Here is a 24,186-nt window from a genome sequence, read left to right on the forward strand (position 1 = left end):
TTTGTGCATGTAAATTCTTGAATATACTTTAGCATTAAATTATCCATTCTTGAGTTTTGGCCATGATATACTATATTCCGAAAATTTGGCCAATTTCTGTCTTGTCAAGATGCCAGAATAGATTATGGCAAGAGAATTACTGTATAATGACCTGGACGTCTGCAGGATGATAAAGAGGAAGTCAGAAATGATTTTATGGAGAAGCTATAGTTAGAATATGTCCAGGTCAAATTTTTAAAAAAGCACAGATGAAATATTTTCTGTTGTAAGTTTTATGGTGTTACGCATCATATGTGATTATTAGGTAAAATTACAGATTGCCTGTAATGTCAAAGCTCATCTTGCAGCATTCAGTAAGTTTCTGAAAGTGGTCTGAGGGGAGAAACGGGATCTGTTCAGGTTCCTGGTACTTAGTTGCCTGGGGTGATCAGTCTGAGAAAGACCTACTTATATTAACAAATACAAACAGAAGGATAAGAAAGACTCTGTGTGCCAGTGTTTTCATGGGATTTCCCTTACCATGTTGTCATAAGTACTAGAAAGAATCAAAGTGCAGTCAAGTCTAAATGGTAATCACAAGTTTGTTTGGTGAGCATACCTATCCTTGTGTTGAAAACATTCAGTCTATAAGAGCATCTGGCTAAGGAGTACTGGATGAATGAGTCTATAATGACGTTAGTGTAAGACAGCTTGAGGCTATGAAATCCCTTGGCTGAAGCTCCTCCTTCTCTGGAAAGTGCTGGAATCAGTGCTATTGACACTGTCCGTTTACAGAGCTTTCTTCAAAGTCATGCCACCTGCTTTTCCACATACACCTTTATATTTTGTACTCAGTTGTTGTGTTAATATAGTTAGACAACTTACACTTCATACCTGCTGGGTTTGGAGCCATCTTCTTTCCACAGTTCATTTGGCACATCTGTTCTCTGATTTGTTGTGAGTTGATTTTACAGTTCAGCTCTCAGGGTGAAGTCGCCTTTCTTGCCACTATAAAATCCCCAACTCTAACAACACCGATGTCAAACATCACTAGCTTTCACATAATATCTGAGAAGGAATGACCAATTTTAAAGTCTGATTAATACTGACTATGTCTTCTGAGTACATTTATAGATATTACCACATTTTCAAATTTGTACATTTTTAGATATTAGCACATTTGCAAATTCATTCATTAATTCATTCAACAAATGAGTGCCTTCAGAGTGACAGGCACTGTATTAGATGGTGGGAATGAGATGACAAAGAGTATAGTTTCTGCCTTCAAGTAGCTTGAAGCTTGGATTTAAAATATCTAAGCAATAAAGTAATATCTTTTCTAAGAAATATGCTTATATTATTCTGAGAAGGTAGACAAAGAGACCTAACTCAACCTGGAAGAAATGGAAAAATAATAAAGAAAAAGAAAAGAAAAGAGGACTCACACTAAAAAGACAAATGAAAGCAGTTTGGGGAAAAAATTGCTCAGTTTTAGCTATGTAAGTTTCAGGTGACTCTTGGGCTTCCACTAGGTGCCTGGAATGTGTTTCTCGTGAGAGCATTCTGAGATAGAGGGTGTAGATTTTGGAGTTATAATTATCTAAGAAGGTATATTGAAACTGACTGTAAATAATGTGTGTCGGTGTATGTGTGTGTGTAATATGTATGAGGATAAATGAAAGAAGGACCCTGGATGGGATTCTGGGGAATATCAACATTTAAGGAGCTTGGTAAAGAAAATGGAATCATAAAGTATGCTCAAGGAGAAGGAAAGAAGAATGAGGTGTTTGATGTCATTGAAGCTGATGGATAGGACAGTAAGAAGGGAGAAAATGGTTAAAAGATCATGTACTCTAGAGAAGTTAAGTATTTCTATGGTGCTTTCATGTCCCCATGGGAAAAAAATAGTGGCATCAATCTTGGGTCTAGAAACTTGGAAATATTATTCACTTCTCCTGAATGAAGTAGAGAATAGCATTTTGCCATCACAAAGCTACGGGATATCCCAGAGAATAATTTTATCCTATGAAATGCATGTACACAATGACAAAAGAACTGAAATTCACACTAGGAGCTCCTTGGTGGCTGGAGATGTAAATTATTTATGTCTTTGTTTCTAGCACATCTTGACACCTCCTTGATACTCATCAAATGCTTTTGAATAGGATTGAATCAAACCACTTATTTTTTCACACTCATTTCTTTTGTAGTAATGGAAACTACACATTGTAGTGTTGGTGTCTAGGATTGCCTGCTGGAACTAACTGCTAAGTCTTGCGCTCCCCACCCTAACCCAAAGTAAAATTGGAGGAAATCAGAATTCTTTTAGAAATTGGAGACTGGCAAGAGAAAGAAGAAGATTGAATCATTCCTGTGCTCATTTGTATTATAGGTTTCTGTTACAAATGTTGTTTTAAAATGGCGCTGTGTGGGTCATGCTTTTCCATGTAGAAATATTCACTCAAGATAAACTATTTTCCATGTTGGAAAAATGATGAAAGGCATTTTTCTGAAATCTCATTAAAATGGCCTTTAATTTTATAGTCATTTTTGTCCAGAGCACTGTAGGTAAATTTGAGGACACGTAATAGAAAGCCCATAAAAGAGGTTTATAAAGAAGTTCATAATCACATCCTATTTTAATGCCTTTTGTTTGGTTTAACTTTAAAACTGATTGAAAGTCATTTTAATGGCCAGGAGCATTTTTTGTTGTTGTTCCTAAAATTCTGCTCACATGGAAAGTGTAGGCTGCTATGCAGCAGAATTTCAAGTAAATTAATTTCAGCTTTCTCAGAAGGAGATTTTGCCTTATGAAAAAGAATTGTCTCTTTTCTTCTGCTCCTGAAGAAAAATGAACAGATGTAAATTTGGTATTTGGGTCTTTCCAATCAGTCTTCTGCAGATTTCCAATTACTATGACTTAAGAATTACTTCCTAGACACACCAGGAAATATAGTAATCTTGTCTTTCGTTTAATTTATTTTTTCTGTTATATAAAACCTAAGCAAGATTTGCCCATAAGATGAAGTTGCTTAAAGTGTAATAGAAATTTGAGGACATCTGGATATTAAGATGACAGTGAATTTTCAAAATTAATGTCTTCTGCTGCTTATTTTGCCTTTATATGTTATTTATATAAATAATACATTAAATTATTTCTGTGGCTAAATTCTATCTAATCACTCACTTCTTTCTATACTTCGCTTCAAAGAAGTGCGTGAGGCCTCCCAGCAGACCCTACTTAAATGACAGCCCCCTACCACTCTCACAGGCCTGTTTTCCTTCACTTGACTCCTTCTTTTTACTTTGCATTTATCACCTTCTAGTGAACTATGTAATTCCCTAACTCTATATAGTCGTATTAAAATTAATACAAATTTATAGTTTGTTTAGTATATTGCTAAAATGCAATCTCTGTGAAGGTAGGGTTTTTGTAGATATCTGAAGTGCCTAGCATAGTGCTCAGCTCAGAGTACAAACTCAGTAGATATTTGTTGGATGTGTGTTACACATGCTGCCCATATACATTTTCCTTAAACTCCTGGTGTGTGAAGGGTGCACCATGGATTATTTCAGAAACTTTCCTCTCTACTTTCTCTGTCTTCCTCTGTCCCCGTCAACCTCTGCAGAATCGAAGAGCACCTAAGAATGCCCTTTTTGCTTAACTCCTTCGTTGCTTTTCATTACAAGCCCCACATTAATTTTGCCCCTAGGGACCATTGTTGGAGATGACTAGATGGGAGCTGGACAAAAGGCAAGAGGGAGGAGTGGTCCCATCTTGCTGTTTGATAATGAGAACAGTGTGAGGAAACGCTCACCACTCATTTAGAGAAGGAGGCCCAGATCCAGCCTTGTCAGTATAACCACATCTTGTCATCAGACTCAAAATGTCAGGCAGGCACTTTCTTAGAGAATAGAAATTCCAGGTTAAGGGAATAATCTGAGCTATCCTGAAGCCTAAAGGTAGAATAATTTTTAACACCATTTATATTCTGTGAATAGCTTTTTGTTTGTTTTAATGACTGCGTATGTGTGTGTGCGTGCGTGTGTGTGTGTGTGTTCCCTATATATTTGCCTGTTTGAAGTAAAAATCTTTAGAAAAATCTCTGAATCTTTGAAGACCAGATTTAGGGGTGGGTGCAAACGTGGGAGGCAAAATGTGTCCTACTCAGTCTCTTGAAACTTAGAGTTGGAGAAGAGACTGCAAGTTTAATCAAAAGCAACAGCTGATAGGGATGAAAAACAAGCAAGTTGGCTAATTTCTAGGCACTGTTTAAGCAAAAAAAAAAAAAAAAAAAAAAAAGAGTAATGGGAAGCATTCATGGCTGAGAAGTTTCTCTGGGTCAAGGCTAGTATCTTTATAAAACATGGGGATGGAATGAATAGAAAAGATAAGAAAAAAGCAAATGCTGCTGAAAGTATTCTCTAATTTTCTCTTCAGTTAGCCCCTTAATCCACAATCTTCCGTCATTCCATTCACATCTTTTGGCTCCCCTCCAGCTCTTGTTCCCCATCTCCAGCCTTAGCCCCTAGTTTGCCTCCTGCTCTCACTGCTAGGACCTGTAAATGATGACGACTGCCACGAAGAGACCCTTGCTCTCTTTGACCCCTGAGTTGGGTGGAGGGACATCTCTTTTCGGCACCAAAATGAAATCTGCAAGGGCGGTTTTAGGAGCATGTTTATAAATGGTGTTTTCTTTCAATTCTTCAAGTACTTCAGGATACTTCACTTGGAGAAGCCTGTGAGTGAATTGTTTCTAGCTTGCAAAATCCATTTCAAGCAAAAAAAAGAGAGACTCAAACTTTCATTTTTGGACCGCATCTTGCTTGTTCTTAAGTTAGAAACTGCTTGTATGACCTAACACCTATTCCTGCTGGTCTGCGAGATACGTGATACCTTTTCCTCTTTCATAATTGATTGCTTCAACAGCGGACTTTTGTTAGAGCACTGCTGTTAAGGGACAAAGAAAACACCCACTTTGTTGAACATTTATGTTTAAAGTGAGTACATTGCACTAAATCACTGTGTGCCCATGGGAACATCTGTAACCCAAAATATAACCATATCTATGATGGAATCAGGCCCTGAAGCTTTTTTTCTTTTTGACTAATATTTTTTTGAGTGTGTTGATTCCTGTAGAATTCACAAATGTTCTTTCCCGCCCCCCCCCCCCCCTTGCCTGAACAAACTAATTTGATAGATTTTCTTCTATGGACTTCCACAGTGCGTTGTAATGTATCATAGTGCTCTGCACACAACTTTGTTACTGCTTTTTAAATTATCTCTCTTTTCTGCTAGTCATTAAATCTCTATAATGGCACTTTCAAAATATATTTTAAATGAATGAATGAACAAATCAACAGTCTAATTACACTGACTTTTACTGAGCAGTACAGACTTATCCAGCTTAGGGGTTCCTGTACCATGACTGCACACCACCCAGCTGTAAGTGTTTCTCTTTCAAGAAATTATGTAATCATGAGGCATCCATGTTGGATAGCCCCAGAAAATAGGAAAGAAAAGATTACAAATCTGTATATAGGTTTAAAGTGAAATCAGTGGTACTTAGTGCCTTTAATATATTAGGTGCTTTCTGGTTTTTAGTTTTGTTTGTTTGTTTTTGAGGAAGATTATCCCTGAGCTAACTGCTGCCAATCCTCCTCTTTTCGCTGAGGAAGACTAGCCCTGAGCTAACATCCATGCCCATCTTCCTCCGCTTTATATGTGGGACGCCTACCACAGCATGGCTTGCCAAGCAGTGCCATGTCCGCACCTGAGATCCGAACTGGCGAACCCCGGGCCGCTGAGAAGCAGAACATGCGCACTTAACCGCTGCACCACAGGGCCGGCCCCTAGTTTTGTTTGTTTTAAATCACAGAATTCTCTTAGAGGATGAGGAAACATTTGAAAGAGATTTGACTACGATCCCAGAAAATATATATAGGCCTACCAGAAACGTATTTGTTTTCATGAGAAGAAGGGAGTAGGGAAGAAGGAAAAGTTTCCTTTTTAAAAAATTTAACTCTTTGCCACTTTTGCACCCTGGAGAGAGTTTCGTGAGATATTTGATAGCCTGGGCTCTGACAGCAAACAGAATTGGATTCAAATCTCCCATTTACTGGTCTTGTGACTGACCTTGGTCAAATTGCTAATCCTCATTCTTCACCTGCAAAATTGGGTTATGATATCTCCTACTGTTGAAGCAAGGATTAAATAAAATGCCTGGAAACTGGATATAATTCTATGATAAAAGTGAAAGAGTTTGTTAGTTGTTAAGTTTATTCTATTTCTAGTTGTTCACGGCTATGCCTATGTGGGGATATGCCTACACTCACTGGTAAGCATTTCCATGAAGAGGAGTGGGTCCTGAGAACGAGAGTAGCTCAAGGAAACCCTTTTATAAGTTGTATTAGATAGGGTTCGCCAGAGAAGCGGAACCAATAGCATATGTATATAACAAAGAGATTTGTTATAAGGTATTGACTCATGCCATTATGAAGGTTGAGAAGTCCCGTGATCTGCCCTCTGCCAGCTGGAGACCCAGGGAGGGTGGTGGTATAGTTCAAAGGCCTGAGAGGCTGGCGTGAATTCCGGTCTGAGTCTGACGTCCTGAGAACCAGGAGGTCTGAGAGCAGGAAATCAAAGTCCCAGCTCAGGCAGAGAGAAGGCAGATCTTCCCAGTCTCCTTTTCGTTCTATTCAGGCCCCCAACAGATTGGATGATGGCCGCCCACATTGGGGAAGGCATCTGCTTTATTCACTTTACTGAATAAAATGCTAATCTCTTCTTGAAACATCCTTACAGACACACTCAGAAATAACGTTTAATCAGATTTATGGGCATCCTATGATCCAGTGAAGCTGACGCATAAAATTAGCTATCACACAAGCATATTGGTTATGACATATTTCTTGGTAAAGTTGATTGGCACTGGGGGCTATAGTTTACCCACATCTGAAGCAAATCCAAGATGTTTATATATTCGAATGGATATGTATAAATAAGGAAAGAGAGAAGAGAAATTTATTGATACAGACAATGAAGCAGCACTGGGTATATGAGCCAGAGATACAGGGCAATTGTTTATGCTTAAACTGAGAATGGGCACATATTCCCAATGGACCAATGTAGGGGAGTGGGAAGACCGTGTGATTTGAAGCCTGGCAGCTGTGGATTTGAATCTCATCTTAAGACTTTCCAGTGTGTTATCATGGGCAAGTTAACTTCTCTCCCTGATGTTTTCGTATCTCTAAAGTGAACAGATAAAGTGAAAAGAGTAATAATATTTTATACTGCTGATTTTAAGGGTGAAAAGAAATAATATGAAAAACACCATCATAAAGCCAGCTAGCATTAGTTCTCTTTCTTACTTCCTATTAAGTACTATTTGTTAACTAAGAAAATATATTCACACCTATTATTTTATGATGTGTAGAGGAAAATATAGCCTTAATTATATATTCAGAAGACAAATATAAAGCGAATTATGCATATACTAATATACAGTGTAGTTCTGTGAATCTCAGATTCAAAAATAATTAGCTATATAGGTTTACGTTGAGTAACCATTCTGATTTTTGGGCTCCTTATTTGTAAAATGGGGATTATACTTTTATGGGTTTTTTGAGAGAATTATACAAGATAATAATTGTGAAGTAATTGTTTAGAACGTGTCACACAGTAGAAATGGACTTACGTAGGCCATAAAGGCTTATTTAGATGTTATAGTCCCAGTTCTGACTTTATAATGAAGGTTGCATTTAATTGAGACTTCACATATTTTTAAGACATGGTGCTATAGTGAGAATACATTTCTCTTTCTTTAGACCCTAAGCAAAAACTAATTTTAAAATTCAAAAAAAAAAAAATGAAAGCTACAACTTGTTCATTTTCCCCCCCTAAGATTAATTGATAAGGTTTTTGGTAATGCATTTGAAATATTTTTAAAAACTTGATTTGATTGGATGCCCACTGCTCTAAATTTGACAGGTTAGAATAAAAAAAAATTTCTTTATGAAATAGGATGTCATTATTGTACATTTTTTAGTTGTCAAAGTCTAAACAAAATCCAATATAGAACAAATAAACAGATCTGTGTCAAAAGAAGGATCCCAGAGAGGAGGCTTAACTGCATTTTCAGAAACCTTCTTGGCAGTTATGTCACACTTAGAAGTGACACCCTATGAAGAGGTTTCAGCTTTGGGGAGCTATGTAATAGAATCATGTGTGTGCATCTGTCTAGTTCATGTCGCCTGGTTGCTGTCTTTCTCTCCGTCTCCGTTTCCACTGTTCATCATGCAGTAAAAGTATGGAGCAGGGAAACAACCTACTCATTACTCCTCCCCGTAGAATTTAACCTCTTCAAGAAGGAACATCTTTTTATTTTGTTCACAGTATATATGATATATAATAAGAATGTGCGATAACGTAGGAGTAATTTAAAATAAGTATTCAATTAAATTATGCTTTTTGTGGCACATGTATGAAGTATTCTTCTTTTTTTTTTTTGAGGAAGATTAGCCCTGAGCTAACATCTGCTGCCAATCCTCCTCTTTTTTTTGCTGAGGAAAACTGGCACTGAGTTAACATCCATGCCTATCTTCCTCTACTTTATATGTGGGATGCCTGCCACAGCATGGCTTGATAAGCAGTGCATAGGTCCGAACCTGGGATCAGAACTGGCGAACCCCAGGCTGCGAAGCAGAATGTGTGAACTTAACTACTGTGCTACCGGGCCGGCCCCCTGAATTATTATTCTAATAACTTGAAATTATGTGTTTTAAGTAAAAAATTAACCATTTACATTCACTTTCTTTATTAGTGCTTCTCTGCCCAAAGCCATCTTCGTAAAAATGTCATTTTTTTTTTTTTAAAGATTTTATTTTTTCCTTTTTCTCCCCAAAGCCCCCCGGTACATAGTTGTATATTCTTCGATGTGGGTCCTTCTAGTTGTGGCATGTGGGACGCTGCCTCAGCGTGGTTTGATGAGCAGTGCCATGTCCGCACCCAGGATTCGAACCAACGAAACACTGGGCCGCCTGCAGCGGAGCGCGTGAACTTAGCCGCTCAGCCACGGGGCCAGCCCCGTAAAATGTCATTTTTACCTATTAAATTGAAACAGTTTAAGAAAAGAGAAAGAAAATTGAGTAGATGATTTGAGAAAAGAAAATATGAGTGGAGAGAATTATTTTGCTTGGTCCTCAAATACTCAAATACAAAGTCTGTTATCCTGGGGTGGCCTGAGGGCCAGGGAAGTGCCAGGTGAGACCGGAAAATATATACACAACGTGGCCTCCGGCATCACCCTCAGAACACAAATTCAATCAGTTCTGTCTCACTCAGTCTTTTTTCTGAGATGAAAATCCTGCCTATTTCTCTTTCACTTTATAGTTCCTGTGAGTTTCCTTCTTTCTAGTTATTTGGGGATTGAGAGGATTAATTAAAATGCTTTTGTAAAAAACAAAATACGACTAATATCATTACCCTTTTGGGCAAAGAGTACTAACTCCGACCACTCTGATGTCTAGGAGCTTAATTTAAGAGTCACAATTTCATGCACCCATTACACTCTTAAATTTTAGAATTTTAATTAAATATTTTAATTGCAGTTTTTGTACTTTGCAGTCGCCTAGTCTGGTTATCACTCAAAACCAGACAACTCATGCTTTTTATTCCTTCAAATATAATTAAAAGAAGTTTTCCTTAAAATTCTCTATGAGAGCCATACTTGATGTTGCATATTTTATGGCCTTAGATTGTTAAACAAACAAACAAAAATAAAACAAAACAATGCAGGTGACATTTTAGCAGTTGGGAAGACATTGGTTTGCGGGTGATAGGAAACTCAAAGTAACATTCGTTTAAACTAGTTACGATTTCATTCTCTGTCTTACAAAAAGAAGTCCCGAGGTGTGCAGTGCCAGGGTGGTAGGACAGTCTCATGAAGGGCTCAGTTTTCTAGGCTCCTTTTGGGTTGCTCGCCAGCAGCCTCAGAACGGGGCTTTCACCTTATAGTCAGCAGAACAGAGGCAGGAGAAGAGAGAACACGCCCCTTCCTCTTCAAAGACACTTCCTACAGGTGCCCTGGCCACCGTGCTCTCATCTCATTGGACAGAGTTTAGTCACGTGATCAAGCCTGGCTGCTGATTGATCATGGTTCTTTTTATATGTTCAGTGGCATTTTAGGTTCTTAATCTCTAAGCTGTTATGTCACCCTAAACCTAGCAATTACTGCAATTGATTCAAGTAGTGGTAACTTACTCATTTTATTTGCAGTATCTGTTTTTAAAAACGGACTTTGAGTTCGATTCCATATACTACTGGTATAGTCACTTGAGATTTTTGCCTGATATCTATTTTATCAAGAAAGTTTTGGGGGCGTTTGTGTGTTATGAGTATGACGTTATTATTACTTCTTTCTGATAATAGAGATTAAAGATTTGTTTTTCCAAGTGTTCTATTATAAACATAGTCTAAAACTAAGCGTAAATCTTGAAATAACAAAAGAAATGCAACTGTGATGCCATTTCACAAATTATATAAAATCTCATTATTAGAGCCATTAGCTAAATTAGCAGATTCAATTAGGATATTTGGATTAATGCAAAGTTCAAATATGACTCCAAATCAATGCTAATTAATTCCGCTTGGGAACCTTCAAACATATAAATACTTTAGGAAAAAAATGAACATCTAAAATTCATAATATTTCTTCTCTGAGGAAGAAAATCTTAGTTTCAAAGTACCTACATGTATTAAAAGATAATCAAACAGAATGCAATTCAGAAAAATGTCTCAATTTAAGATGAACACGATATTTTTGTTGGTAATTAGGCCTTAGGGATTATATGTTATTTTGTGAACCATTGCCTGTAAACATTAAGTTGTCTGATTTATTTTGATTACTAAGTATTTTTGCCCAGGGAATAGCCAAACTATTTATTACTGAAATATTCTCAGTAACATAATCTTACTTTTAAGTTGTCTTAGCTTTTCAGTTTCCAAAATGCTTCCTACATAGATTGTCATTTAATTTCCATGAAGCTTGTCATTATTGCTATTGGTAGATTAAAATGTAACTTTGAGTTTTCATATGGATGGCTCGATCTGTCTGGAACTCCATTCCCTGCATTCTTGACTTCTCTTGGAACCCCACCTGACCTGTCATCTTGGGAAGGTGTCCTTTTCATGGGTTCCCAAAACATTTTCTGCTTTCTTTACACTGCATTGTGATTGTTTGCTTGTCTGTCTTCACCATAAGACAGTTCATTAAAAAAATAGCTATTCGTTGTTTGGTAATCTTATTCTCAATGTTTAATAAGTTGTAGGAGTGCCACAAATTATGCTTCAATGGAATCAAAGAAAAGAAAGAAAGCTATTATCCTTGAGTATTTCCCGAGTTTTAAAGGCACTTGACTCTCTGTAAACCACATCCTGTTTCACCTGCGTTCTTCGTAGACTTCAGCTTACTCAATACATATTCTTGAAAAGTATACTTTTCATCTATTGCTATGCATTATTAATACTTACTTTTGAATACCTCAGATTTCAACCATTTTTAAAGATGTTTGTTAGACCTCAGACAGAAGTTTTACTTGAGGATCCGTATGTTTCGACAGTTCTACATAAAGTACAATTTTATTACAAAGAGCAATTGACAACTGGTTCGGATCTGCTGACAAGAGGTGGGGAAGAGCATGCTTTTTCTTCTTAATTCTTAGAAAATTTCATATTTCTTTTACTTTTTTAAATGAAAACACTCAGTAGAAATGATGATAGATTAGATTTTTGGGAAAAATAATTTAATCCCTATAGTTTGTTTTCATATATTCTTTACATGGTTCATGTGTGTGATTGGCAGGGACACGAGGACCTTATTTTCTGAAGAAATGTGTTGCAGTTGGTACATATGAAATACTAAATGCGATTTCTTAACTTCAGCGCTAGTGACATTTGGGGCCAGATAATTCTCTGTGTTGGGGTGGTGTCTTGTGTCTTCTGACATGTTTATGTGTTTTAACGGCATTCTTGGCCTCTACCCACCAGATGCCAGTAGCATCCATTCCATTGTGACAACCATAAATGTCTCCAGACATTGCCCAGTGTGCCCTGGGGGGCACATGTCACCCCTGGTTGAGAAACACTCTGCTAAATAAAAGTTCCCCTCTGTCTCTGTCAATATTTCGAATCAGCTAGGGATTCGTATGCCTGTGTATATTTAATGCTTGTGTTAACCCTGTCCAATGCACTATTATCATGGGTTTAGCTGGTTTTCATTTACCAACTGTCTAGATTATGGTGATTTCTGAAAAATGGTGTTTTAGACAAAGACAAGGTTGTTCGGGGAGACTGGGGTAAAGATAGGCAAAACTTTCACAGGGAAAAGAAATTCTATACACTCAGTGATAATTCCTAGAACATATGATCAAAATCAGATAAAAAAGCTGAGAGAATTTAAGGCAGGGTGTTCTGTTGTCTTTTTCTTGAAGTAAAGTGGCCTTCCAGAATTTAACTGTTAGAGTAAATAATATATATCCAGATGTATATTCTTCCTTTGACTAAAACAAGTGTATATTCTTTCTGTTTCCCCAATTTGTATTCTTCTTTCACTGGCTGCTCCATTTCAGTGACTGTTGTTCTGAAAGATAATTCATTGGAGGGGAAATACGAGAAATAAAATATTTTCTTCTATTAAAAAATACTATATGTCTACCTACACACACAGATATATAAAAGTGACCCTATCACTTATTATTTAGAGATCAGTAACATTTTTTCAATTTCTCCCCCGAAAAGACACCTTAAGTTCATATTAATGTATAGCATGGGCAGGTTTTCTTAACTGTAAGGAAAAGCTTCATATAATATAAATGAAATTATTTCTCATTAAATTCTGGCTTGTTGGTCTATTAAAATGTATTCTTCTTTTTAATGTACATAGAAACCTGAAGATTTTGTTGACATGATCAGCATGTAAATGAACTATGTTATCAGTTTTGAAGTCACGGAAAAGCCTTTGGTATGAATGATTTATTAAAATACACATCCTCCTTTATAATCAGACTGCTGGGCTGGAATCGTAGCATGCTTGTTACTGGCTCTATGACCTCTGGCATGTGGCTAAAGTTTTTCTAGCCCAAGGTTCATCACCTGTAAAATGAAGCTGGTAATAGTAACCTGCCTCATAGGATTATTGTTGAGTAATAAGTAAATTAATATATGTAAAGCGCATGACAGGTAAGTGCTGAATAAGTTTAGCTGTTATTATTATTATTATTGCCATAACTAATATATGTGAGAGGCTCCTATTTCTCTATCTTGTCTTCGGTAAAATAAACAATGGGTTCTGCAAATGTGGAAAACAGCAATAACAGAAGCTTGATTGTTACAGTGCTAGAAGTGAACTCAACTCATCCTGAATTGCCAAAATGGCATCGATTCCTTTTCAGAGCATCTGTTCAAGTTAGTGTTCTACAAAATCCAGAGAGTTTTAGAGCAAAAGGAAGTATAACCTAGGATGGCTGTATCTGGAATTGAATTATTTCATCTCTTTCCTCTTCTCTTTGCCTTCTAGAAAAAGCATGGGATTTAGTATCAGAGAAACTGTGTTCCAACGCTGGCTTTGCCTCTTATTAATCATAAAGCCTAGAGTTGGTTGGTAAAACCGTCTTTGTGGACCTCTCTTTCTTCCTATGTAGCATGGAGCTGATGATAACACTTTTTACTGCTGCTTACTTTCAAGCCTCTGCCAATGTCACTTTGACCCTGTCAGCCTTCCCTTGTCCATTCCCAAGCTGGAGTGTTGTTGGTCCTCTGCCCTCTATCGTAGTGATTTTCCACACCGTTTATTTTCTTTTTGGTCTTCCCCAGTAGATTGTGCATCCACAGGCGAGTGCATCTCTGTCTCGTTTACATTTGCAGCATGCGTACTAGGGCATAGTTGATGCTCGATTAAATCCTTAGCCATGAGAATTCCATCTCAATAACCATCTGACTTGGACTCACTCCATTGCTAACTTTATTCACATGCTGCGGAGGAAGATACTCTCTCATTCGAACAGCCACATCATATATAATCCTGGAGACCTGCCTGCTGCAAGGCTCCGTGTGACTAGATTCCTCCCCAAAATGAGGCAGGCTGCACAGGATTGTCTAGGTGTGGTTATCATGCTATGTATCATTTTCTCTTCTTTGTATATTTTATGAATTGGAAAATGACAGGAATATAATACGTCAGCACTGGGGAGCCCATCAGGCTGGATACATCAGTTTTCAAGGTTTACGGGCTTTGGGAACATTGTCAAAGATATGTGCTCATCCCGTCAGGTTCTTTCTGTTTAGCCTAACAGCTATTTGCCCTTTAGAAATGTAATTACATGGAGAGTAATTAGTGGGCATTGCATTATTTAGGTGACAGAAAAGATAAAAAGGGCCCTGATAAAGCCATAAAGATGAACCTTGAGGGGCAGAGTAAAGAGTATAAGAATTGGGGCTTTGGTGACTTTATAAAACATAGAATCATGAGGACAGGTAAAAAGTCAACAGTGATAACCGGGTTTCTGATTTTAGCAACTGCAGTGAGTGGTGGTGCTGATGGCTGAGGAGATTTTTTTCTTCTTTTATGTATTTTATTTATCTTATCTATTTACTTTTGAGTGGGAGATAGTGTTTTTGATTTTTGGAAGTATTGATTTTGAAATTTTAGGGAGCAGCTGGATTGCTGTGGCTCAGTAAGCTGTTGAAAACTTATCTGCATGTCAGGAGAGAGATCTCTACTTCAGAACTGAGAACAGTCAGCATATACGAGAGCTCCTTGTGTGCATGATGTCATGCAGAGACAAAATTGATGGAGAAAAGAGAAAAAGACAAAGTCCTGTGAAACAGCAATTTCTTTTAAAGAAATATATGAAAAGACACTGTCTTCATTCTCTGTACGATGGTCCCAAGGAGAGCAGAGAAAGTAGGGGAGACCAGTTTCCCAGAAGCCAAGGAAGTACAGAGGTTCAGGAAGGCAGCTCAGTTCAATCGTCACACATGTGGAAGGGGAGAGGGCGGTTCACCTAAGCTCACTGTCTGCGGGGTTGGATAATTAGCAGAAATTTCATTATGACCTTTGTAGGGGAGGAAGACATTTCCTCTACACAATGTGGGTTCGTCTGGCCGGAGAATGAATTAAATTCATATGAGACAGAATAGCAGGAGAAAATTAAACAAAGCTTTATAACATGTATACACAGGAGGCTCAGGCAAGCTGAGCAACTTGCCAAAATGGCTGAAGCCACCACCTTAAATATCATATCCAGCTAACACAAAAGAGGATTTTGGGCTTGGGGGGAGTCAGTTACAGGAGGTTACCAGAAACAGGAATAAGATTATTATGCAGATTTAAGTCCTTGCCTTTGGTATTGATTAAGAGTTTCTAGAGATAAACTCATCCCCTTTCTTCTTCCTGGCACAGAGAGGGAGGGACCTTTACAGATGGAGATTTCCTTTACAATGTAAATGTCTCTTAACAAAAGGCAAGCAAGTTCCACTCCTCAGAGCCTCCTTCCCTGTCCCAGTTTATCAAAAGCAACCAACCCAATAATCCTCATGCCAAAGAGACATATCTTGGCATGGCCAAGACCAGTCCCCCACACCTTGCAGGGGAATTCTTGGAAAGAGCCTAAACTGGATTTAGAGTCATTGGACATATACGCCATAGATCATTCTTAAAGGAAATCTGACTTTGAAGGAAGAACAATAATAAGCAGTGGTTAGAGGCATGTGCAGGAATGGATAACAGTTGTAGGGGTTTTTCTTTCCCTTTATGCTGAGAGACACATAAACGTTTTTGTAGTCTTAAGGGAAAGGAAACTGTAATGGGGAAAGAAATTGAAGATATTGAATAGAAACAGGCTTATGGAAGGATTTTAATTCCTAAGGAAGATAGAAAGGATAGGATTAAATATCTGGGTGATACTCCTCCTCTGGTTCCATTAGCTTTGTATCAAGAGTAGCACTTCTTTATCTGAATCACAAAGTAAAGCGATAAAGACAATTGAGGTTGTAGATAAGTTTCTGAAATGAGATCATGTATAAGAGCTTACTTAACTCAGAAAGCGTTTTGTCAAAAAAATTATTGTTGGGGCCAGCCCAGTTGCGCAGTGGTTAAGTTCACATGTTTTGCTTTGGCGGCCGGGGGTTCGAAGGTTCAGATCCCGGGTGCAGACCTATGCACTGCTTGTCAAGCCATGCTGTGGCAGGCGTCCCACATATAAAGTAGAGGAAGATGGGCATGGATGTTAGCTCGGGGCCAGTCTTCCTCAGCAAAAGGAGCAGGATTGGTAGCAGATGTTAGCTCAGGGCTAATCTTCCTCAAAATAAGAAAAAAATTATCATTATAAAGAATATTATTTTTTTTGAAAAGTATGTGTTTTTTCTCTTTATCAGTTTTATCTCCTTTTAAAGATGATTGAATATTTTCACAAACTCTTGAACATTGCAGGCAGGAAGCCTTGTTCTTCCTTGCTCCCAGCAACTGAAAAGTACACTTAACAGCAAAACATATCAATTTCACGATCAAATTAATTGTTTAAATTAATTTTTTATAGAAATATATATTTATGTATATATGAAAGTGATGTTAATGTATTTTAGAATTATTTGATCTATTCCAATGACTTTTTAACAAATATCAGAAGTAATAAGGTTAATATACATTGATGACACAAGTGAGCATACTTTAAGTCAAAATGGTTTTCTTCAGATAGTTTTTCAATATTGCCCGTTAAATAATAAATGAATATTTTAAAATACCCTACAAAATGATAAGTTTTTATTGGTAGGCTTCTCATTTCACAAACCTCCATTTTACCAACCTTTCAGAGGCCTCAGGAGCTGGCAAGTTGAATCAGCAGTTTGAACTTGTTACCAGCAATACAGTAGTTCCCCCCCTTATCTGTGGTTTCACTGTCTGAGGTTTCATTTACCGACAATCAACTGTGGTTTGAAAATATTAAATGGAAAATTCCAGAAATAAACAATTTATAAGTTTTAAATTATGCACTGTTCTGAGTAGCAAGATGAAATCTCACACTGTCCCATTCTATCCTGCCTTGGACGTGAAGCATCCCCTTATCCAGCATATCCATGTTGCATACGCCACCCACCCATTAGCCACTTAGTAACCCTCTCAGTTATCAGATGACTGTCCATGGTATGGCAGTGCTTGTGTTCAAGGAACCCTTATTTTACTTAATTATGGCCCCAAAGTGCAAGACTAGTGATGCAGGAAATTTGTCCATGGCAAAGAGAAACCGTACAGTGCTTCCTTTAAGTGAAAAGGTTAATTCTTGACTTAATAAGGAAAGAAAAAAAAAGTTGGATGCTGAAATTGCCAAGATCTGTGGTAACTTTCATTATATTACATTTTATTTATTACATTATATTACTACTGTTCTATTTTATTATTAGCTATTTTGGTTAATCTTTTACTGTGCCTAATTTGTAAATTACAATTTGTCATAAGTATGTATGTATGTAGGGTTTGGTACTATCTACAATTTCAGGCGTCCATTCTGGGGTCTTCTAATGCATCCCCCATGGATAAGGGGAGGCTACTGTATTCAGACCCAATAGAGGTGCCCAATGTTTATAAGATACTTGCTGATTACCAAAGAATAAGGATAGGCCAATTCCCTGACACTTATTTCCATAGACATGGTTATAATGGATTCTCATTTAGGTCGTGAGGGTGGGATCTAGAATAGCTGGGATAGTCCATGTGGCCACTGCCTAAGGAGTGCCCCATGGAGTCTGTGGGTCTGTAGATAAAAGCGTGTCTCACAACAGTGAACTGGAATTTGCATGGTGTTCTGAAATTCAAGCTTATTTGACCAAATCCAAAAATAAGGAAATAACAATGTGAATAACCTTCAGTCTTTTTCTTTGTTGCTTTCTTGCATCTGATTAAAATCTGATTCTCTTTATCCTATTGACTAGGATGACCTTTGCCTTTTGGGCAGTCGTGGGCCAATATTTCCCCAGCAATATGGCCAGCGAGAAAGGCAGCTCATATTTAAATATATATATCTCACTGGCTTAGATAAGTTTGCTTTCTGAAGTGATGAAAAAATGTGTACGCTCCAGGAAGAAATCCAGGTGGTTTGTAATTCTAGTGGGAGGGAAAAGACAGCTGGAAAGGGGAAAGTTCAGTGGGGGTAAAGGGCTTTGTGAAAATACTTCTTAATACTTTCTAATGCTGTATAAATGCAACTGATACCTCTCCAAAATTTTCTCTCCTGAGGAATCGTTTCCTTCTATTTAGAATTTATTTTTATAGTACCCGGTCAGCATTTTTACGGCCCTGTTAACCATTTTTATTTTTGACATATAAAATAAAAATGTGTGGGTTTCTGTCTGGTGATACAGTCCTGTCTCCACACTTGTGTTTCCTCCTACAGAGGGTTACTTCTACAGGAGAACAGCAGGTTTGCAGAGGCGCTGCATTATTACAAACTGGCGATTGGGAGCAGGCCCACCCTGGCTTGTAAGTAATATTCAAGTTCTTTCAAAATACTTCTTTCCATCCTTCCTTACCCATGAAACTTATCTTGGTGACTTATAGCGTCACAGAGAAAACACCGTGGTACTCCTACTTCTGACTACTTGCCAATCAAATTATGAGCCTCTAACAAGGACATCTCTCTCAATTTAGTCATGTTTTGATATCTGTTTATCATTTTGTAATATATTGAGATAAATATAATTTTTATTCATCTATGTTTTAAGCTCAAAATATTTTGAGCTTGTTGAGGGCAGACTATTTTATATATTTTTCAGCGACACCTGTCCTTCTTAATACATCATTATTCCTGTATATATTTGCTCACTAAGTGTGTATTTCTTGGTTTTCTTTTAAAATTGGAAATAATCCTTAGCAACTAAACTGAAGTAAAGATAGCTTTGTTGCATCCACAGCGCACATCATCTTCTCATAATTATATTTCCACCTTTTTCCCTTACAGCTGCATATTTAAACACCGGTATTATTCTAATGAACCAAGGAAAAACCGAAGAAGCTCGACGCACGTTCCTAAAGTGTTCTGAGATCTCCGATGAAAACCTAAAGGACCCTCATGCTCATAAGAGCTCCGTCACCAGCTGTCTGTACAACCTGGGCAAACTCTATCATGAGCAGGGCCACTATGAGGTCAGCCGGATCCGCTCTGCCCTCTCCTTCCCTGGGTTCTGATCCCGTCTCAATGTTTCTACCCAAAGATCTCATCACAGGGACACTGGGATCACTAAAGAAGCTAATATGTGTTTTATGAAAAGTCTCATGGTGAAATTTGTTTGGAGAAAACCTCTGCGAAACAAAACGGATTTCCTTACTATGAGTTTCTCAGAGCAGTTATGACTCTTCGAGAAAGGGAAATATCATGCATTGCTTCTCAGACTTTTTTGGTCACCATCTCTTAGGTTTATGATCCAAGACACATTGTTATTGTTATCATATATCCGGTGTTTGAGGTTAAAAAATACACTGTGCTCTGAGTATGAAGGAAGTGATTTGATGTAAATCTTACCTATTCCTTTTTATTCTTTTTAAAACAATAATAAAATGAAATTTAATTTAATATTTTTTTAATTGGGGAGAGAGGAAAAGTGATGGAGACAGGGCTTGTACAAGAAGTGGAGGTTTACCCAGCTCGTCCTCCGTGTGTCTCACTCAAAGCATGCTGACCTGGGGGCTGGCCCTGTGGCACAGCTGTCAAGTTTGCTTGCTCCGGTTTGGCAGCCTGGGGTTCGTTGGTTTGGGCCCCGGGCACGGACCTACGCACTGCTGCTCAAGCCATGCTGTGGCAGGCGTCCCACATATAAAGTAGATGAAGACGAGCACAGATGTTAGCTCAGAGCTAATCTTCCTTAAAAAAAAAAAAAAAGCATGCTGATCTGGGTTTCTTCTCCCACGTTCCATATCGCTCCTCCCTCTCTCTCCCTTTCATCCACACCCCCAGTACTCTTACACGACGGATTAAGACTGCAATACAGGATGAAGACACAACTTTTAAAGTAATTGCATTTAATAATCTCAGAGAGTGTCAGCTAGAATATTTGTTAGTTGATATTTTAGTTAGATTCTACTTTGTTGCCTGATAAAGTAACTACAGATTTTAGATGACTATGGTGACTTCCAAATATGAATTTTTAAAATTTTTTATTGAATAATCTATGTGAACTGAAAAATTTATATTAAAAGAGCATTTGTAACATTCTACTCCTTGTTAAACTAAATTTTTATATGGCCTTCTTCACTGACTGGGTTCAATATTTTCATTCATTAAATTGAGGCAGTATGATATCAAAGGACAGCTCTATTATTTTCCTCTAATGAACCACTTAGAAATAGCGATGGAAGGTTTTAATTTTGGAAGGATGTTATTATTTTATTTTCAGTGAATATCCCTGTACTTTATCTATTTTTTTTGTTTCTTAAATTAGGATGCCCTGAGTGTATATAAGGAAGCAATTCAGAAAATGCCAAGGCAATTTGCCCCACAGAGCTTGTACAACATGATGGGTGAGTAAAACACTAATATTTTAATTGATATTTCAGGGATCTGTGGAGAAATTAAAACCTGTGCTTCTGTTAAATGGAATTCTAATAAATCATATCATTTATCCTCACACACACACAAAACCTCTTTCACAACTGAGTGTCACATTCAAATTTTCACAAAGCACACTTATTCTGACAAGAGCAAGTAAATGCATTAACATAGTGATTCTCAGCAAATTGGCCAGATCTCGGAACTGTTGCAAGGGGCTCCCAAACCCATTTGGGATTGACTATAGTTAGACTCTAGAGACTGAAAAAGATGAGTAAAGTATATGTAGATTTTAATGAATTTATCAAATTCATGATAATTTTTGTTATTTTCTTAATTAGAAGATCCTCAAAAGTAAGCATGCTATGATGTAGAGATTCATGATTTTGATGTTTGTACACGATGAGAGTAACTGAGCCAACTTGTATGGTTTTCATTGATCAGGCCTTGGACCTCAATAGGTTCTTTTCAGAGTAGTGTTTTAGAGTAGAAACAATAGGTGAAGAATGTAAATGTGCTACTACAATTATTCCTTTCCTACATTGAATAATTACTTAATTATCACGTTAGTCAGAAAGTACATAAACTAGGACATGGAGTTTTCTGGGTACAAGAGGTCAAGAACTAGAATTTCTAATAAAATATCTACCATTGATCCATGACTGCCTTATAGTAAGGTGTTACCCCAGCTCTTTGATGGTACACACAACTGAAAACTGCCTGTTCACGTGTGGCTCTTGGAAAAGATTCCCTAAAATTTAAGATGATTGGTTGATTGAGTAACTTTGCTGTTTGAAGATAGGGGAGAGAAGAGAACGGGTCACTTTTGTCCTAAAATCAAATATTTCTTTTTCTCCAGAACACAAATTGTGAAAAGTTTCCCTTTTCACTAAACTTGGTTAAGCTGTTGAGTATTTCTAGGCTTCCCTCGTGTGTATAAAATAAATGAGACTATGTGATCCCTAGGATTATCTTATGCTTCTGTATTCTATGATTTGAGAAATTCGATACTAGCTGTACGGCTCAAGCACACATAAAAATATCCCAACCTCTCCCAAACTGGAGAATACATACCTGGCAAGGATATTACTTTCTCTTTTTTCTAAATGACAGAAAGTTTAGAAATAGTTTATAGATAGAATGAGGCACAGGTCAGTAAACAGAAAAGAATTATGATTTAGAAGAGGTTGATATATTCATTTCATGTCTCTAGGAATCCCGCCCCTAGTTCGCCTGTGCAGCAGCGAAATGATTTAATGTGCATATTAAAGAGGACACTGGAGTATTTTTTCCTTGCTGTTTCTTTTTCTCTTTGGTATAATTACTAAAAGATAAAAATCTACCTTCGTTAAATGTACTTTTGCCGTTAAACTCTTATGAATTAAAACAGTGACTTTTTCTCTCCAGCATTTTACCACAATCTGTCCACCTAGATGAAATGTGCATGTCCATAAAGTGTGTGCCTAAAGTATGTAGATTTATAGATGAATAACTTTTCTATGTCAATACTAGATGGTTATTCATGTCAAAATGAAGACGTAAAGGATCGTTTTCTCTAGCTTTGTCTTTATAGTTTTATTCTTAATGCTAATGCTTGGGAAGGCATTATTTCCAGCTTCCCTCAATTATCAAACAAGACGTCTTTCTTTAAATTAGGAAAGGACTCCTAGACCCTTGGCAACCCGTATGGCATCTTTATTATTAATAGGAGTGTGGTATTCACTCTAGCTAGTCATTTCAGAAAGTTCATTCAATTATTTTATGTAAATAAATTTGATTGAAAGTTCAGCTGGTACCTTGGGATCTGTCTCTCATATGGTTACACAGATGCTGAGCACATACAGGCAGCAAAAGATAAATGTGTCCCTGGGGTTATTGCTTAGTCCTTTGTCTTATTTTCCATTATAGAAGGAGGTAGTCGTTTTGCCCAGACTCTGAATAGCACGCTGACAATTTGCGAGGGGGAGAATCCCAATGTGATTTAAAATTCCAGATTTCTTTCATAATTATGGAGGCTGCCTTCTGTTTAATTTTATGTGAAGTTCTGTCGGCTGACCAGGTTTTGCAGTTTCAATTGTTCACGAAACTATAATTTTCTGAGAGAGAGTTCACCTCCTGATCAATTGGGTGAAATCCTCTGAGTGTTTGCTCTAACTCCTAATACATTTTGATTAGCCTCCATTTGACAAAAAAAACAATGGCCCAGGAGATAAGCTGTACTATCAGTGCATCAGTTTCATTAGTCTGTCAGCATGTGCTGATTATCCTATCAAATTTATCAACGGCCTTGAATGTGCTTTCTAATTCACACATTTACATATTATTAGTGCCCTTTAGGGATCAGTGATGGATTATAATGTCTGGCTGGATTTTGCCTGTAAGTATTCATTTTTCTCATGGCTCATTCATTTACGCCTTCATGACCACTACCCCCAAGCACTTGTGTGTATATAGACAAACATTATTTTTTTCCACCCTATTTTTATTTTATTTCGACCTTAGGAAAAATAAAGGAATATGCTTGAAAAAAAATACAATTATATTTGAATGTTATTATTAATTTAATAATTCATTGTAGTATAGTTATTTTTTTTAAAAAAATGCTCTAGTCCTGTGCCTTTTCACTTCCCTTGAACATTTTATGAAAAATTTACATTACTCTATGCTACATGCCACTAGTTGACTTATCCTGAACACCAGGTGAGTGTATTTTTCCCATTTGTGTGTTAATAGAAAATAACAAGTTTGATTAATTTACTTCCCAACTTAAACTTTTCTATATTTTATCCTAAGACTGTTAATTTTTATTCTAGTGGTTCACAAGTAAACTTATATTGTCATTCTCATTCTTCCCTTTGGTTTCATGGGACCAAGATGATTGAGTAACCACAATTGAGGAAGATCATCCCACCCAAAATTATGTGAATTATAAACACATACAAATAGTATAAAACGGATGCTAAATATTGCTCTATAAACAAAAATTAAACTTTTGCCTAAGTGGTGGTTGTAATTAGCAAGAATCAGAATATATGATATATTCAGAGACCAAATCACAAAATAACACAAAATCGTTCCTAGCCAGTTGTATGACTATTTCTCTGGGCCTTAGTTTCCTCTCGAGAGAATAGGCTGTATTAAATGGAGATTGCGTGTAGTGTGGAGTCAGATAGCCCAGGTTCAAATATGGCTTTGGCACTTACTAGCTGAGTGGTCTTGGGCAAATTATTTAACTGAAGCCTCAGTTTCTCCATCCATAAGATGGCTGTTTAAGGTCCGTTTGAGGATTGATTGAGATAATGAAGGTAAAGCACATTGGACCATATACCCAACCAGTAAGTGTTTCATAATATTACCTTCCTTTGTAACCATTATCGTTTCTGTGGGCCTTTAAGCTCCAAGAGTCAATCAATGATTGTATTCGTTGTCAGTTCTTTTCATATTTACCAATGTAAATATGGTTTCTCTATAAATAAGATTTTGTCATAGTCATGGCCTTACAGTTGCTGACATTCAGCAGGATTCTGTTAAGTTCTGTCTTGTCTAGAATTGCAGTATTTTCTCTCAAAGTTTGTTTCCCCTTGTCTCTCAGCAACTGCAGTCAAAATCCTTTTG

At 37.2% G+C, this 24,186-nt stretch overlaps 1 protein-coding gene across 5 annotated transcripts in view; it reads left to right on the forward strand.

The window, feature by feature from the left end:
• Positions 1-24,186, forward strand: part of TMTC2 (transmembrane O-mannosyltransferase targeting cadherins 2) — a 393,090-nt gene that overhangs the window by 225,319 nt on the left and 143,585 nt on the right. For all 5 annotated transcript variants that reach the window (XR_011433667.1, XM_001490789.6, XM_070254222.1 and 2 more), the window contains 3 exons: positions 18,424-18,509; positions 18,988-19,172; positions 20,465-20,543. Coding sequence is in view for 4 of the 5 variants with exons in the window: in XM_001490789.6 (XP_001490839.1) it covers positions 18,424-18,509; positions 18,988-19,172; positions 20,465-20,543 (350 nt within the window). In the remaining variant the exon portion in view is untranslated. The remainder of the gene's footprint in view (positions 1-18,423; positions 18,510-18,987; positions 19,173-20,464; positions 20,544-24,186) is intronic.

Source organism: Equus caballus, chromosome 28 (genome assembly GCF_041296265.1).
Source record: "Equus caballus isolate H_3958 breed thoroughbred chromosome 28, TB-T2T, whole genome shotgun sequence".
Classification (NCBI taxonomy): domain Eukaryota; kingdom Metazoa; phylum Chordata; class Mammalia; order Perissodactyla; family Equidae; genus Equus; species Equus caballus.